Below are 17,634 nucleotides of genomic sequence, written 5' to 3'. Positions count from 1 at the left end.
TTCTTATGTCATGAATCTACCACATCTCACGAACGTGACAATTAGGCCAAAGAGAAGAAAATAATTTCTAGATCGGCAGCTATAGCGGGGTCCACACTCCTTGGAAGTTCCGTGACCGTGACTCCGAGTCACTCTTGCTTCGGCGATTATCTTAGCCGTTGAATCAGAAAGCATTGACGGTGAGATTAGGTTTGGATGATGGACGCTCCCCGAAGCTGTTGGTTTAGGTGCCATGTCGGACTCTCTCGTCCATTGGAATCTGTTTGTTTTTTTAATGAATGTCACTGCCACGTCTGACCCATCCAACGATTAATAAAACTTGCATTACCGATAACGCGAGGATCTCATCCGTAGAATTGAAAATGTTTGTTTAGGTTGAGTTTATTTATTCCAGAAATGGGGTCCACTAGTCTAGTCCATTCCATTCTCAAATTAAGAATTAAGAAATAATAAAATATTAAAAAAGATTAAAGAAAGAGAGAAAGGGGCAAACGTGGAACTGAAATTAATTGTATTTGACCGGTGGGAACGATATTTTGTGATGGTGGTGTTTCATGCTTTCACCAAGTTTCATAAGCAACCGGATATAGCCGGTGACCGTTCCATTTAAATTTCCTAGATTAAATAAATAAATGCAAAGTATTCAAAGGATTAACAAATTTGTACGCATTGATTGAATATAAAAATATTTAGATATTAATTAAATAGAAAAGATACTGTACCAAATTGGCAGATGAAGGTGTAAGACAACGAGAAAGGTGGGACACGTGGAAATGACGCGCTGAAAAAGGTTAAAAGGCGTGAGTGGTGGAAGGAACGGTTAAGATATTGCCATGTTGGCAAAAGCCAATGAGATCCATTGGATGTGGAGGAAAAATGAAGGGTGGATATAGTAATAGGTGATGCGGTGGTGAATCGTAACCGTTGAAGAGTAATTGGAGTGGGAGTGAAATAGAGGAAAGGTGATGAGATTGGAGCACAAAAAGAGGGCGAGAAGAAAGGGGAAGAGAGAGAGAGAGAGAGAGAGAGAGAGAGAGAGAACATAAGAGAGAGAAGTGGTGTAGCAGCATCAGCGTGAGAAGAGAAAATATTAAGAAGATAAGCATAGCAGCATCCCCTAAGATCTCTCTGATAATAATTCTTTGAAATACAGAATCAATTTTTGTTTGTTTGTGTTTTGTGGTGGTGAATGATTCTGTTTCCTTTGATTATGGTTCACGAAAGATAAAATAATTGAATCGGTTGAAAAAATCTTGGGTGTGTGTGGAATGGATAGAATCAGAGAAGCTAGAAGAAGTACCATGGCAGCGAATGGTTTAACAAGAAGAAGACATAGAACTAACAGTCTCAGAGACTCACCAGGTTTTTTTCTCTTCTCTTTCAGATCTTGTAAACTCTTTCACAAACTCTGATTCTTACGTTTTTTCATTTCTTATTGCAGATGATGATGGAGGTATGGAGATGCAAGAGCCAACGAGGCTAAGAGATCGAGGGAGTGGGAAGAAGGAACGAGATCGTGAAAGGGAAAGAGAAAGAGAAAGAGATCGATTGGGAAGAAATAAAAGGAGGAGAAATGATAGGTTGATGCACGGTGTAAGAGAAGATGGTGGAGAAGATACTTCAGAAGAGAGTATTAACGATGAAGAAGATGATGATGATGAAGACGGAGGTGGTGGTGGTGGTGGTGGTTCAGTTAGAATGCTTCCGTTGAATCCTTCAACACTTTCTTCTTCTTCATCTCTAACAAATCATCATCATCGAAAAAGTTTCCCTCCGGCGAAAGTTTTTAGACCAACACCGCCGACGACGTGGAAAGCCGCTGATGAAATGATCGGAGTTTCCGTTCCTAGAAAAGCACGTTCAGGTTAAAATAATTAAAATAACCGAATCCACAATTTACGGAACATTATTTAACTCGTTTTTATTGTTTCTAACGTTTTTTTCTTGTGTTGTCAGCTTCAACGAAAAGGTCGCATGAATGTTGGGCTTCAAGTGGTGGTGGAATTGTACCGGAGCAAAATCACCACCGTCAGCCTTCATCTTCACCGGTGAGAGCTTCAGCAGCTCCACCTTCACCTTCATCTTCAAACGCTTCAATCAGAAAAAAGATAGTGAGTTTCGTTATTGGTGTCACATCACTGTGTCAGTGTTGTTGTTGATGGGTTATTGTAACAATGATTGACTTGTTTTGGTGGTGCAGAAAGCGAATGGAGGTGGTGGAGGAGGAGGACCAAAGTTTCGGCCACCGAAATCATCATCGGTGACGACGAAAGCATCTTCATCAGTTCAAGATGAGATCGAGATAGAGATTGCTGAAGTATTATACGGAATGATGAGACAGCCACAAAGTCAAGTTGCACCTTCAAAGCAAGAAATGAACGATTCAATTAAGATGGATTCCCGAGAAATTAATAATAATAAATCTTCTGCTAGTGATTCAAAGTCAAGAATTTCTTCACCGCCTCAAAATTCAAGTTCTTCTGCAACTCCAGTTTCAGCTGTTGTTGGTTTGTTCTTAATCTTTATCTAAATTCTTTATTTAATCCATTTATCAATATCTTAATAACCACTTTTTCTCACTAATTATTGAATTTGATTTGGGTGTTTTTATCTTTATGATTTAACAGCACCAAAGAGGAAAAGACCGAGACCAGTGAAGCATGAGGATGAAAATCCAGCTATATTCGGTGTTCGTAGCAGTCCTGTTTCGTCGATTTCAAAGGCTGAGAGTGATCACCCTTCAAAAATGGAAGCTTGTTCATCAAATTCAGATAAGAATAATCAAGGATCTGTACCTGAAATTCCAGCTAATTTGGCTCCGGTGCAGCCATCGCCGCCGGAGCCAGTAAAACCAGAGAGCAACACTTCATCAGATGCTAAGGTTTTGACGGAGGAATCAGAGAAGCAAAAAGATGTTGGATTGAGTAAAGAGGTGGTACCTCCTGTGTCACCAAAGAAAGAATCTTCTGTGTTACAAGCAGTTGATGATGTTCGTGAAGATGTGAAAGCGACTAAAGCGTGAGTAGCATCAACTTTTTCTACTGTTTCTTTTTCTTTCCTTTTTTAATTTATCGTTTAGCTTTTTGGTGAGTTCTGCTGTAATTAATCAAATCTGAATCTTGATCTAACTTTTAATGATTTTTAATTTCAGGAATCTAACAATATCTGAGAGTGAAAACCAGCTGAAAGAGAAGTTTCAGATAGATCTGATGGTGATTATTGTTTTCTTCATCTATGACACTTTGATCATGTGTTATGTTTTTTTTTTTTTACTTAAAAAAATGTTTTTTTGTGTGTTGGATTTTCAGGCGCCACCTCCATCTTTGAGATCTTCACCTGAAAGAGTTGTTGAGAATAATTCGGTGGTTGAGGTTGAAAAGGTGAAGCATGTTATGAAGGAGGATCAGAAATCACATAAAATGGATGAGGTGATGGTTGTGGAAATAGAGAAAGTGAAAGCAAAAGCTGAAGAAAATGAATTCCAAAGAGCTCCTATTGTGCAAAAAGAAAGAGGCATTGACTTGCAGCTTGAGTTAGAGAAAACGGATAGAGTGGATTCTAACGGCAATGGAAATCATCTTAACAAGAAGCAACATCAAAATGTTCAGAGACATCACCATCAATTGCAGCAGCAAACAAATTTAGAGAAAAATGGTAAGTTCAATTTTTGAAGTTATGAATACTTGTTATTTTTCTACTATTTTGGTGTCTGATGAGGTTTTTCTCTTCTCCTTTCAGTTCAATCCAATTCTTTGCCTATTCCAATGAATGTTCCAAGCTGGCCTGGTGGCCTTCCTTCCATGGGGTAAGGCCATAGTAATTACTGTTTTCATCCTTGTTTTGTTTATTTGTAGTAATTTAGTGAAATGTGTTGATGTTGACTCTCTTCTCACTTTCTCATTATCAGATATATGACACCTCTACAAGGAGTTGTATCAATGGATGGGACTACTATGCCTTCTGCAGCTATACCGGTATATATTCACGTCTCACTGATTTTTTTTTAATTTTTTTTTTTATGGTTTTAAAACAATTTTAACTATTGACTTTCTTGTTAATTAATTAGATTTTTTATTAATTAATTTTTGCAGCCGCCTCATCTTCTTTTCAATCAACCCCGTCCCAAAAGGTGTGCAACCCATTGCCACATTGCTCAAAAGATATTGTATAACCAGCAAATTGCCAGGATGAATCCATTCTGGCCAGCAGCAGCAGGTTCTGCATCTTTGTATGGTGCTAAGCCCGGCAGCAATCTTAGTGTTGTACCCGTACCCTCTACAGAATTGCATAGTGGTAATATTCATGGCAGGGCAACAAACTCTACTCAAGACAAAGGGCCTAGCCTTGCCATGTTTCCTGGTCATATTGGGAAGGACAAGAGTTCTCAGCCTTCCAATGTGGATAATTCCTCAAGGAAACCAATTTTGCTTCAGCAAACTTTACCCTCAGGAGCAGCACCTAGTAATATATTGGTATGTTTTAATTTTGATTTTTCTTTCTCAATAACACTTTTGTACTTTATCTTTTGAAACTAATGATCTGTTAAAATTTCAGCATGGACCGACTTTCATCTTCCCCTTGAATCAGCAGCAAGCAGCTGCAGCTGCTGCGGCGGCATCTGTTCGACCTGGGTCTGTGAAGTCTTTGCCAGTTACAAGCAATGGACCACCATCCTCTACAACCAATTCAGCTCCACCAAATACGTCGGGTGCTGGGGCTGCTGCTCCTGCTCCCCCAACCATGAGTTTCACCTATCCAAATATGTCTGGCAATGAAACTCAATACATGGCCATCTTGCAGAATAATGCTTACCCATTTCCAATACCAGCGCATGTTGGTGGTCCACCTGGATATCGTGGAAATCCTGCTCAAGCTTTTCCCTTCTTCAATGGTTCTTTTTATCCTTCTCAAATGATACATCCTTCACAGATTCAATCACAGCAACCTCCTGCTCAGTCACAGCAGAGCCAACAGGGTCATCCAAATACCACTATCTCCACTGGATCCTCTTCTTCCCAAAAGCATGCTCAAAATCAGCAACAAAAGGCTAATAATGCTAGTGGATCCAATGGTGGTGGTAGTGGAAGCCTACAAGGTTTTCCTGTCACAAAAAACCCGCAATCGCAGATTCTACAGTTGCAACAACAACAGCACAGGCAGCAGTTGCACAATCACCACACTTCAAACGCAGCCCGTCAAGTTGAGTCTGAGATGGGATGTGAAGATAGTCCATCTACTGCTGACAGTCGTCATAATCGTGCCACAATGAATATTTATGGCCAGAATTTTGCAATGCCAATGCAGACACCAAACTTTGCCTTGATGACAACTGCAATGAGTGGTGCAGGTTCTAATGGTAATCACAGTGAAAAGAAGCAACAGCAACAGCACCCTGGTTCAAAGGCTGGAGGTGAAACTTCTCCGGCATTTGCCATGCCATTTCCATCTATCACTGGAGCAACTGCACTTGACCTCTCATCAATTGCACAGAATCATTCAATTATGCAGAGCAGTCATAACTTTCAGCTAATGGCAACTGCACAAGCTGCGAGTGCTCAGCTTAAGAAGAGTTACCATGCAGCTGAAGAAGGAAAACATGTAGTTAATTCATCTAATCTTGAAGAAGACAGAAAAGCCATATCCGGAAAAATTCCAACAACAGGGGGACAAAACATTGCTTTTGCCAGGTCAGATGTGGCTGATCCCTCAATGACGTCAATTGCTTGCAACAATGTCATTGATAGCTCAGGTCGAAGTCTCAACCTTGGTTCTGCTTCTTCCCGGGCTTCTGCTTCTGGTATGCCTTCCGCCATCAACTCCAATGCAGCTGGTTCTCAGCAACAGATGCAGCGAAATCAGCAAATTCTACAACTTCAAAAGCAGAATCAATTTGCAGCTGCAGCTGTGGCCGCGGCTCGAAATAAGACACCATCGACAAGTAATGGCAGTATCTACTCTGATAATCTTCCTTCTACATCTTCAATATCCACCAAGTTTCCCAATGCTGTATCTGCATTTCCTCAAAGCCTAGTACAGAGCAGCAACACAGTTGTTACTCAGTCATCTCAGTGGAAGAATTCAGCAAGGGTAACCAACACTTCTCTGTCACCTCAGACTATGGCTTCACCACCGTCATCGTCAGTTAAAAATCCCCCACAGCAGCAAGCTCGTTCCCAACAGGGCCACACACAAATATCTTTTGCAGCAAATCCAAAATCATCCACACCACAAGTGCAGACCGCAAGCTCCACCCAGTCACCATCTCCTCCAGTTATGGTTGGCTCACCAACAAATTCATCCATGTCCAAAAACACTGGCAGCCCAAGGACAACAAATTCAACATCAACAAATAACAAAACTAGCCAAACTAGTTCCCTCTCCTCTCAGCAACCCAAAAACTCTCCTACTATGCCAACCCGTAAATCCTCACCTGTTGGTGGGAGGAATGTGCCTTCAATCCTCAGTGGCCCTCAGATAACTTCTTCCAACACTGGGAGTAAATCTCAATTGTCACAACAGCAACAAAAACAACAGCAGCAACAACATCAACAAATATCAAAGCAGAACTTACAACAGGCCCAAATGTTCTTCTCAAATCCTTACATGCACTCCCAAGTCACACAATCCAATAGCCCCACCTCCACCACCTCAGCTACAACTGGACCGTATTATCTTCAACGGCGTGGCCCTGAGCAGCAAATGCAACGGCAGGGCTCTGGTGGCACATCCTCAAATGGTGCAGCTGCAAACAATTCAAAAGGCAGCACCTTGAACACACAGGGTCTTCTGCATCCTTCCCAGTTCGGTGCGATGCCTCCTTCTGGGAACCACCATCAATTTGTTCAAGCTGGCTTCTATAATGTTCAACCAGTGCCTACAGCAGTTCAAGTGAAGCCAGCAGAGCAGAAACAACCAGCGGGTGAGTAGAACAATATCATCCCTTGGCTGCACCCCATGTGCTTGTGGTGAGCAAAGAAGAAAAGTGACTGAATGAGCTATACATTTTGAAGTTGGTAAAGAAAAGATGGTATCTTCTGTAGTGGGGCCGAGATGTTGATGCCGCTTTTTGGCTTGCTTCCCTGCGGCTTGAGAAGAAGATATGGAAGAAGCGAGCAAGCTCGAGTTGACCGTGGCCAACACAAGATGATTTGGATTCCACAATTTTGGATGGGAAATCGACCAGAACTTTGATGTGCATGAGTTGTGTTTAGTAATTCATTTGTACACTTTTGTTTATAATCTGACAAGGTTGATCATTAAGTCTAATCAAAATTCGATTGGTTTTTTAGATGTGGTTAAGGGTCCCCCCTAACTTTTTAAATTTTAAATAAACTTAATAGAATGCATGAGGTACCAGCAGGAGCCAGGAGGTATGGTTGAAGTTCAAAATCTTCCACCTATAAAACTGTTACTATATTCTCTCTTTTGATATATTGTGGACCTGTGTGTTGAGTATTATTGCTCAAAATGCAATGTACCTGTCACTTTTGCTATTATTTGCAATTATTTTCTTTGTTGTATTGTAATTGATGGCAATTTGCTTTCGTAGTAGATAAATAATTTCATGAGGCATTGTGCGGAAGAGCAAGAATTGTTTAAGTGCCTTTTACTTCCACCTTTGAAGTTTTCCTCCACTTCCCTGATGTTATAGGTGGGAAGGAAGGGAGGGATAGAACAACATTTTCCTCTTTTGGGGATGAAGTGGAGTTTACCTTTTATGTTCTTTATCCTCTTTTTCTTTTGTCATTTTTTTTTTGTCTTCTAGTCTGCAAGAGCAGTAAGCATCTTTTTGACAATTTCATGTGGAGAAGGTTGAATATGTACGTGTCTGGTTGATATACTACTACATAGATTAGTGATATCCTCAAATATATTTTGAAGATAAAATATGATTTCCTTCATGCTTTGCTGGCGTGGGGGATATTTCCATTGATTTTCTTTTCTCCAAGTTACAGTGACGTGTGGGATGCAAATTGCAATATGTGAATCAATTAAAATAAGTTATGGTAATTCCAATGAAGATGAAGATGCTTTTTTGAGAGATGTGGACGTGGCTAGTTGTTTATTTTGACTTGAGTGAATAAAACTAGAGAAGCTACATACATAATAAATACATAATTGGAAGCTCAAGTGTACTCAAAATGTTCCAAGGGTGGTTTTGTCTTTTGATTATTTTGTCGTAAAATTTTAAAAAAATGCATTTCTAAAGCACCATCACGTTATACTATTTCTTTTTCTGTGAAGTGTGCTTATCTCTACTGTCAGCATCCCACGTTTGGCTTATGTGTGTACTATGACTATTTTCTGAATGATCGATCATATTGATTATTATTACTAAGATGTAATAAGTATATATACTATACATGAATGAGGTTAAATTATGTCTATGTTGGTGCTTGGTAATTGGTATGGTAGTTTCTTTCCTTTTCCATCTATAAAATCTAATAGGAGAAATTTGGTTTCCGTGTTTGTCCTTGATGGAAGGTCCCCACCTTGAGACAGGACAATGGCCCACATAAGTAATCACACCGTTTATGCCTTTCAGAACCAAACTTAAAGCAGCAACACATTGCGGGTCCTGACATCACACCTGTGATGATGTGAAAAGGTTCACTCTTGTTAATACATTACACGTGTGACTAATGTCTTTTAGATTTCTCAAAGTATTAAGATGCTCCAATTCTTCTCTTTGCTTTGGAATAGAGCTCGAAATACTCTATCTATCTAACATAACATTTCCTTTGTTTTATTCAGCCAATTCAATTTAAAGACTTGCATTAGAAGCTACTGTTTTGATTTGTAGATTTTCTTTTTCACTTTATGGGAGGGAATTGCCTTTATCAAAAGCTTTTCGGTTCTTTTATGTTTTTTGAAAAACAAAATGAATTATGCAATATAATTTTAACTTTGGTACGTTGAACCAGTTCAATTGCAAAAGATGAAAAGATGAGCAATGAAGATGACACAGATTTTCATTTTTTAACTATCACTTTTTCCATCAGCATAAAGTGAATATTGGATCTACTTCCTTGCTGTACAGAAATTGCAGGATAGTTTAAAAAAAGAAGAAGGGGAATATGAGATTGCAAGCTTTTATTCAGTTTCATACATTCACTTATCTATTTCTTTTATGAGGGTCCAAAGATAAAGCATAGAGATCTTCACTTGGTTCCCTATTGATAAACCGAAAAAGACAATATTGTGTCCTTTTTCTTATTGGGAGGGACCCCCAAATTAATGGAATAAGCAAAGTCACCACACCCCCCATTACCAACTTGTGAATGGTGAAAGATAAGACTAAGACTCAAGGTCGCCACACCTTAATCCAAAAAAAAAAGAAAGTTCACCATACCTAAAATCAACTATGACTTCTAGCACCTCACTAACCCCACCACCCCATATCTCCTAAAAGTATGTTTTATTTATTAGTGTCAAAAAAATTAATATTTTTAGTTGGGAAGCATAAGCAGTGTAGCTTACCCTTTGATCAGTGATAGCAAATAGTCAAGCTACTTGGACTTTTTTTCCTTCTTTTCTGAACACATTTTGAAAACTCACAACTTATTTGTATTGCCTTTTTTTTTGGTCTCACACTGTTAGATAATCTATATTAGTAATACTGTTTTTTTTTTTTTAAGAGTGTAGCAGCAAAATTGATTAACAATAAGGCTCTGTTTGAAAGTTTAGAGGTGAGGGGTAAGGATGACTTGAAAATAAAAGAAGAAAGAATGAATAGTTTTGAGAGAGGCAGGCTTTCATAATACAAAATCCCCTCAATTTAGAAGAATTAAAAAAATGAATTAGAAGAAAGTTTTGGGGAGTTTGAGAAAAAATTCAAATCAAACATATATTGCAAGTTTAAATTCGCGCTTCAACATATTAGTGTCTTTGATTTTTTTTTTACCATCCAAGTTGTAGTTGTGAGAAACTGAAAATGTAATTATTTGGAAAAACTGAGATAACTTCATGAAGAAGAATTTATTCAACCCAATTGCGTGGCAGAATTTAGAATAGGTTCAGTTTAAACAATAAACAAGATTAATATTCAATTTTTGGATGAAGAGATGGAAAAGGGAGGAAAGTATCAATGACGCTATTGTTGTTTGGTTCTCAAAGTATTTTTAAGGAATTTTAATGAAGCAAAAAATGTTAGTTTGCATTTTTTTTGAGGAGGTTAGTTTACATTTTGTTACGTATTACATACTACATATAATAATTAAACCAAAAATTATCACACTATTTAAAAATTAAGCTTAATAGTTGTTTATAAATAAATACCCATATTGTTGTTTTTGCTGATGTACATGTACACATTTTTGTTTTTGCTTGACCAAAAAAAAAAGACAAAACAATTATGATCTACTCAAGACTCAAAGCTAACAATACCTCAAGAGTATGGTGGATCGGATTTGAGGTCAACATATTAACGCTATTTGTGGAAATTACGAGTGGTTGACATACCTTTAGAGTGTGTTTGGATGGAGAAATGTTTTGAGGAAATGTAATGTTTTGAGGGAATTCAAATACTTTAAGGTGAATTCCATTGTTTGGATATGGGGATGTAATGTAATATTAAGGAAATATAATGTTATGAAGGAATTCAAATACTTTGAGGTAAATTACCTAAAATTTTAAATTCTTTAAAATTTTCAAATTACCTCATCCAAACACACTGTTAGTCCTTTAGCCTTGAAATATAGGCTATTGTTGTGGTACACTGATAAATCCTACTGATACAAGTTGAACGTAACTCCAAATCAAAACTATGGCACAATGGGGTGGATCGTCCAATCAAATATAAGCCCTGACAGTTCATTATTTATAGGGTGAATTCTTCCTGTTCATGAATTTGATATCAATTAACATTGATTGAAACTAACTCCACCTCAAAAACCATGACTCAAAAGGGAAGGATTGTCCTATCCTATGTAATCCCCTCACGACATCCTAAAGTTGAAATCATGAAGCACTATTAGCGCATGGAAACTGGTAACAAATCTTACCTTTTTTTAATAGGGTTCACTCTCCTCATTCAGTCTTGACACTCAGTGATCAAACCAAACTAACCTAACTCCACTATAAAACTATATGACTCAATGGGAAGGATTCTTTAATCATATGGAAGACCTTATTACACCAGGTTCTTGACGTCTGATGTGAGACTCTAAGTTGGATTCATGAAACCCTCCTTGCACGGTAAAATACGAAGTAAATTGCTCAGTGATTAGAATTATGTTATTTCAAATCTACTTTTGAGAAAGAGTTCACTAGACCAGCGGACCACTCTACTTAGGTTATCTAAATGTAATCATGATCGCACCCAACATCGACCTCATCATATTCGATGATGCATCTGCGAGGTTGAATACCTAAGAATGTTAGTTTTTTTTTTTTTGACTTTGCCTTCTATTGTACCAAAAAAATTGTTTATAATGTTATGCGGAAGGAAGTAAAACTTTATAAATCATAGTTAATGACTTTACTATGTATGGCAAGTCATAATTTGGTTGGTCAAGAACCATATTTTCAGGTATTGTTCTTATCTTTCTTTCTTGTAAAAATAGTAGTGCTCCATAAAAACACAAAAACTATACGAAACAGCCAGATAGCACATGTGAAACGATTAAGAATGATCGTGCATGTATGTGGGTAACACCTCACGGCAGTAATGAGGCCTAATGGGTGTAGGGCCATGCATTTACAAACTGCAAGGTAAACCGTAAATCCACGTAGCAGCCATTGTTTCCATAAGACACTAGTGTAGCTTCAAAAGTTATTTATTTATTTAATTATTATTATTATTAATTAAAAGGATAAGTTATATAAAAAATAATGGACTAAAAGCTTTGCCAACTATGTTTGAAAAGGAAAAGATTTTTTGAAAAGATTTGAAAGGGAGATGAATTCATATACGTTATACCGATAAATAAATATACAATAGTATTTGTTTTTTGATTACTTGAGAAAGTGGAACAAGCAGGCTCTTTAGTCACTATGTGAGTGAGACACAGAAAAATCTATCTCACCCATGAAGGAAATAAAAAAAGTATCTCAATTACTAATCATGTGAGTTGGACTTTTGATATTCATTGTATAACAAATTGAGGAAAGAAAAAGGAATGGGTAGAAAATGGTGGTGGGCTCTTCCCTTAATAAATCAATTAATATTTGGGACCATATTGGCTTTTATTAATAGAAAGATAATAATGACTGTAACTGAGAACAATATCTAGCAACCTCTCTCGTTAAGATTTCATATAGTAGTGCAATAAATTGTTTTGAATTTAATAATGTCTAAATTGTGGTTGACCACAAGGAAAGGGAGAGAGAGCCATAGAGTAAAAAATAAAAATGAACGATCTTTTATTCAATTCAAGCAACTAGAGATTATTATTATAGTATTAGTTTGTTTCATCATAAATTATTTTGATAGTTTCTTGACTCAAACTAATAATAAAAAATATATAGTATATAACCTTACAAATTTAAAAAATAACATAAAAATGATATTTAATAAAATAAGAATAAAAAAACAAATGTGATGTAAATTATTTTCTTTTTTCTACTTTGTTTTCAAGTCATTTTCGATATTGTTCGTTCTCTCTCTCAAATCATAGTAACATACAACTTTGCGTGTTATAAAAAAAGAAAGACAGTACACTCCCTTTAGAGAAAAAAAGTGAGAGTACACTGAGTTGGGCCAAACAATCAAAGAAGAACGGTAATCAACTCATCACAAAAGAAGACTAGTACTAAAGAATTGAGGGCCCCTTCCCTTATTGGAAGAACCAGTGGTTAATTTTCAATTTTGAAATTGAAAAATTCAACCAATGAACTATGGACAACTTGGATGAAATTTTCTGCACTGCCAAAAAAAAAAAAAAAAGGTGAAAATTTATTGTAGTTTTTCTTTCTTCAATTTCTTTTTCCCCTACCTCCGATGAATCCTCAATGTAACCAAAAAGAAAACAAAAGAGACTTAAACTTGAATTTGAGCTTAAAATAGGCATAAAAGGAAAGGGGAACGAAAACAGTTTTTCTTGAAGAGTCATGGGAGAAGAACAAAAGACATAGAGATATCTGAAAGTTGAGATCACAAATCAATTATAGTAATATTACTTACTATTCTGGGAGTAAAACCTTTAGATGAAATGAAACTAGTACTCTCCTAAGTTTGGTTTCTGTAACAAATCGTACCAAGAAACTGGTCTTGTCTGGTTGGAAACATAATAACTTGAATAAACTGTTTGAAATCTAGAGTCTCCCTTCATTCATCATCATGTTCCCAATTTGAAGTGTTTGCCAGTGGTTACTGGTTACTCTCTCATTTAGCACCAAAAATACAGAAACCATTAAATAGGTAGAAATTACTGAGATAATACTGTAGTTTATATCTGTAGTACTGTGCATCAGCAGAAGAAGAAGCAGGAAACACGGTGTTTCCACTGCACTGCATTACAATCACAGGTAGAGGAGAAAAATATAGCAGATTTGTTTCTTTCTTTCTCATCATCACTTCACTTCCATCAAAGCTCACTTGTACATTATCATTTTTATGCAACATCTCTCTCTCTCTCTCTCTCTCCTATTTATATTTATGTGGAGGGGGTAAAAGAAAAAAATAAACTATCATTACAATAACACAGTAGATTTAATAAGAATTATGTTATTTTTACTTATCATTATTTTAATATATTTATTTTAACTTTTCAATTAATCGTAGTATTTCATTAATATACTAAGTAAAGAATATTTTAACTCGTATCCATTGAAAGTGATTTGTGAATCTTATTCTCAATCTCAAATGGCCTTGTTGATGGTGAAAGATGGTATTCTTCACACTCAACTTTATAATGTTCCAATAATTGATCACATTTGAGTTATCTGTAACCGCATTTGGGACCTAGTCTTAATAATTCTACATTGGTGAATTAATTTGTAAAGTCCATGAATTGGTGAGAGTCCATTAATTGAACGTGTTAATGTTTTGAGTCAAAATGTGACGTGTTCACTTAAGTGATTGTTCAAAGTCCAATGCGATGATTCTCTATGATCCAACTTTGGTATCAGATCCCTATGGAGGGAAAGCACATTCGTAAGAATGAATGAACTCACGTTGGGGGAGAAGATTATTAATATTAATACTTATCAATAATGTTAATAATCTCATATATCAAATAAAAAATTGATGTTGAACATTATATGTTAAGAGTCTATCATTTGATGAGAGATGACCGAGATATATGTTTGTAAAATTTGCTAAGAATATATCCAATATAAAACTTAATATTGTATATCAGAGCAAAATGATAATTTCACCAGTTTTTCTTGCAAATTCTTTTCCGTTTTCTTGTATTCCTCAGTGATAAATTCGAGACATCTACTATAGCATGAGTAGACTTTATCTTTATAATGCAAAAAATATGAGTGATTTGCAAGAGTGGTTCCTTCGTAACAATGGCCCTTAATTATTTTTATTATGCAAGGACTTCATGAAATGCACTCAAGGATCTCTCTCTCTCTGTTAGTTCTTATTACGTACTCAAGATCAAGGGAATTTGGAAGGAATTGGCCATGTTCTGTTTGATTAATCATCGTGAATGTGATGAAGTTAATACTCTATAGTTGATCATATTAATCGAGAGCATAAACTTACTTATTTAGCTCGGCCTAAATGAGGATTTTAGTCAAATTTGTAGCCAGATACTACTACTTATGGATTACTTTCCTTCCATTAGCCACATTTTTCTTTTGTGATCCAAGAATAAAAACAACGAGCCATCGAAATCGATATTGTTACTGTTGCATGTCAAGAATTTGCTAGTTCCAATCCAAAAGCTAGAAAGAAAGATAGTCCTCTTTGCACTCAATGTGGTATTTTTGGATACATCAAGGACAAATGCTTGAAGTTTCATGGATATCTTTTTGGTTCAAGAAGGGAAAATCAGGTCCACCGAGTTATGTGAATGTTGTATATACTCAACTATCTTTTCCTTATATGTCTCAATAAAAATTTGTGGTTAAGAGAAAACATCAACATCTCCTGATTAATGTACCAATTCAAGTGCTTTGCTTTTTCACTCCAAAATTCCCTTACAATTTTCGGTTGACCTCTTGTTTTCTTGTTTCTCTTGAGGGGTTTTGGTTTTTGATGGAAACTTTTACAAAGAAATACTACAAATGATAAATAAAGAGGTTATTGGGCGCCAAATGGGAAAAATAATTAACTTTTCTACACACTACACTTATAATACAAAAAAATAAAATAAAAATGGGCTTACTTTTGATTTTTTTTTTTATTCTGTTTTTTAAAATATCATTTGAAGGTGCAATAAAATTGATTCAATTTTATCCTTAAAAGCTTTCTTATGTAGAGTTTACTAGGCTTGACAAACAACTTAAAAATCATATCATTGATGTTCATTCTAGTGATCAGTTTTCTAAAGAATGTCCATGGTTGAAATGAAGTTTATAGACCTATGAATTTGTGAATAATCAACAACGCAACCATATGAAAGGTGAATATTTAATTATGATTGTCTCGTCACATACATAAAAAGTGATATACTTGATGGTGTTCAATATAAATATATCTTACAACTTCAATACAAAGACACATGAAGAATCAAATTAGAGTTCATAGATTTTATTTTTTTTTGAAGGGGTATTTCATAGATGTTAAGGTGTCTACAATTTTTTTTTTTGGATAAACAATTCAATAAATTTATATTCTTCAAATTATTTTGCTTAATTATGACAATGTCGTCGTTTTATCATTAATGATTCATGTATGTTTTTGCATAAATATTTATGATAAATAGCCTGGACCCCATAAGCTAAAATTTCTAGATTGTCACTCTTGTGTCGATATTTTGTTTCCACTGTAAAACAGAAAAATAAATACAATGTTTGGTGAACTACACGAGCCTAGGTTATGTCCATTAATATTTTGTAATGGTTTCATCCTATGAGTGCATGTTAGGGACACCCTACGTCGATGCTAATTAACTACTAGTTGCAAAATTTTAAGCCTTAACCCCACTTGGCTAATTATCGGGCTAATATAGTATAGTAACCACATATATTAAGATAAAACCTACACGGTATAGTAGTAGTATAATATTTGCCTTTAATTAAACAAACATTAACATTCTGCATAGGTCCTGCGGATAGACAATAGATCTTGGATCTTGCCACTAATAACTCCACTTATTCATAATGATGTTACTTACAATAGTGTTTGTGTTGCACGTGGAAACTTGGCACCCACAAACCCTCTCTTATTTTCAAAAGTTTGGAATTGCATTAGTGATATATTAGTGGTTGGAAATCAAATGTGAGTGATTATGTCCTACATCAGTTAAAAATGGTGGAAACGTTGGATATATAAGAAAGTAGATCTATAAACTCGATTTTGGGTAAGAGTGTGGTGTCTCTCTTAACAGATCCTAAACATTTAGCTCATTGCCGCTCACAACGATTCTCAGACTTCCCAACAAATTGGTATCAGAGTCCTGGTTAGGCTCGATGAGAGAGTGTGAGTGGGATCCTAGTGTGGATCATCCTAGTGATGTGGATGAGTCACACTTAAAAGGAAGATTGTTGGAAATTAATCGTAAGTGATTATATCTCACATCGACTGGAAATTGAAGAAACGTTTGATACATAAAAGAGGAGAATATTGGAAATGTATGGGTAAGAATGTGACGCCTCTCTTTTAATAAATCCTAAACACTTAGCTTGTTACCGCTCGGAGCGCTCCCGACACTCCTCAACACCAGTACTAGTATTTTGCTCTAGTAAAAAGCCTCCTTAGAATTGCAAAATATATTCCAACCGACTCAAATCAATAAATCAAAAGCAAAATTGGTGGTGCCATGTGTATTTTTAAGTAACAGGGGGTAGTTGTGATTTAATTAATGGAAAGCGTTAAGTTTGTTGCTTTAATAATTGGACATCGTCCCAATTGAACACGAACACAGTCATGAAGAAGTACGTGATGTTTCAAAATCTTTCAACTGACTCAAGATAATATTTTTATTTTGCCTCTAAAAGAAGCTAGTAGTATAATATTTTTCCGGGTTCTTGTTATCTCCACCAGCTTATTTTAAAAAATTCTATAAGGACCCCAGCATTACATGTAAAAACAAAGTTTAGGACATTAATTAAAATACGGTTTCTAAGATTTTGTATTTTTTGCATAAAAAAAAAAATAGATTTTTTTATGGTTTCTAGTATTATATGTAGTTCTAATCAGACTATTATCCGAATCACATGGGCAAGGGTTTGGTATGCTTAGCTGACTTGGACTACATCCAATTATTTAATTTTATATAAAGAGTACTCCGATTATTTAATTGTGGAGATCAATAATTATATTATGAAATATTTAATTTATACTTTTTCTTTAGAGGATTTAAATTATACCTATAAGGCAGTTGTGTTTGCAATGTTATGACTATTATAATAATGGAACATTATTATAATGTTTGTCGGTAAAATATTATACAAAAAAAATGCTTTTTCGGTAAAGTGGAGCCAATGTTCTGATAGTCTAACAATAGTATTAAAGGGATGACTTTGGACTTCATAATCCCTTCATCATACAATATTACTCTTTTTTTTTCTTCGATA

At 35.7% G+C, this 17,634-nt stretch overlaps 1 protein-coding gene across 1 annotated transcript; it reads left to right on the top strand.

Moving 5' to 3' along the window:
• Nucleotides 1-979: 979 nt before the first annotated feature.
• LOC11415129 (protein TIME FOR COFFEE) lies at nucleotides 980-7,582 on the top strand. Its single transcript, XM_003592367.4, has 11 exons — nucleotides 980-1,362; nucleotides 1,442-1,864; nucleotides 1,957-2,111; nucleotides 2,201-2,507; nucleotides 2,628-3,018; nucleotides 3,152-3,212; nucleotides 3,309-3,654; nucleotides 3,739-3,805; nucleotides 3,908-3,974; nucleotides 4,092-4,472; nucleotides 4,555-7,582. Exons 1-11 carry the CDS (start codon nucleotides 1,269-1,271, stop codon nucleotides 6,925-6,927), a joined length of 4,665 nt encoding a protein of 1,554 aa, XP_003592415.1. The 5' UTR covers nucleotides 980-1,268; the 3' UTR covers nucleotides 6,928-7,582.
• The last annotated feature ends 10,052 nt before the right edge of the window (nucleotides 7,583-17,634 follow it).

Source organism: Medicago truncatula, chromosome 1, assembly GCF_003473485.1.
Source record: "Medicago truncatula cultivar Jemalong A17 chromosome 1, MtrunA17r5.0-ANR, whole genome shotgun sequence".
Taxonomy (NCBI): domain Eukaryota; kingdom Viridiplantae; phylum Streptophyta; class Magnoliopsida; order Fabales; family Fabaceae; genus Medicago; species Medicago truncatula.
This window is presented reverse-complemented; position numbering and strand designations above follow the sequence as displayed.

Bases quoted from the DNA above. Each gene is read 5' to 3' on its own strand.
- LOC11415129 (XM_003592367.4), top strand. From the start codon at position 1,269: ATGGATAGAATCAGAGAAGCTAGAAGAAGTACCATGGCAGCGAATGGT. The intron at 3,655-3,738 runs GTAAGTTCAATT...TTCTCCTTTCAG, and splicing joins AACAAATTTAGAGAAAAATG to TTCAATCCAATTCTTTGCCT. The intron at 3,975-4,091 runs GTATATATTCAC...TAATTTTTGCAG, and splicing joins TGCCTTCTGCAGCTATACCG to CCGCCTCATCTTCTTTTCAA.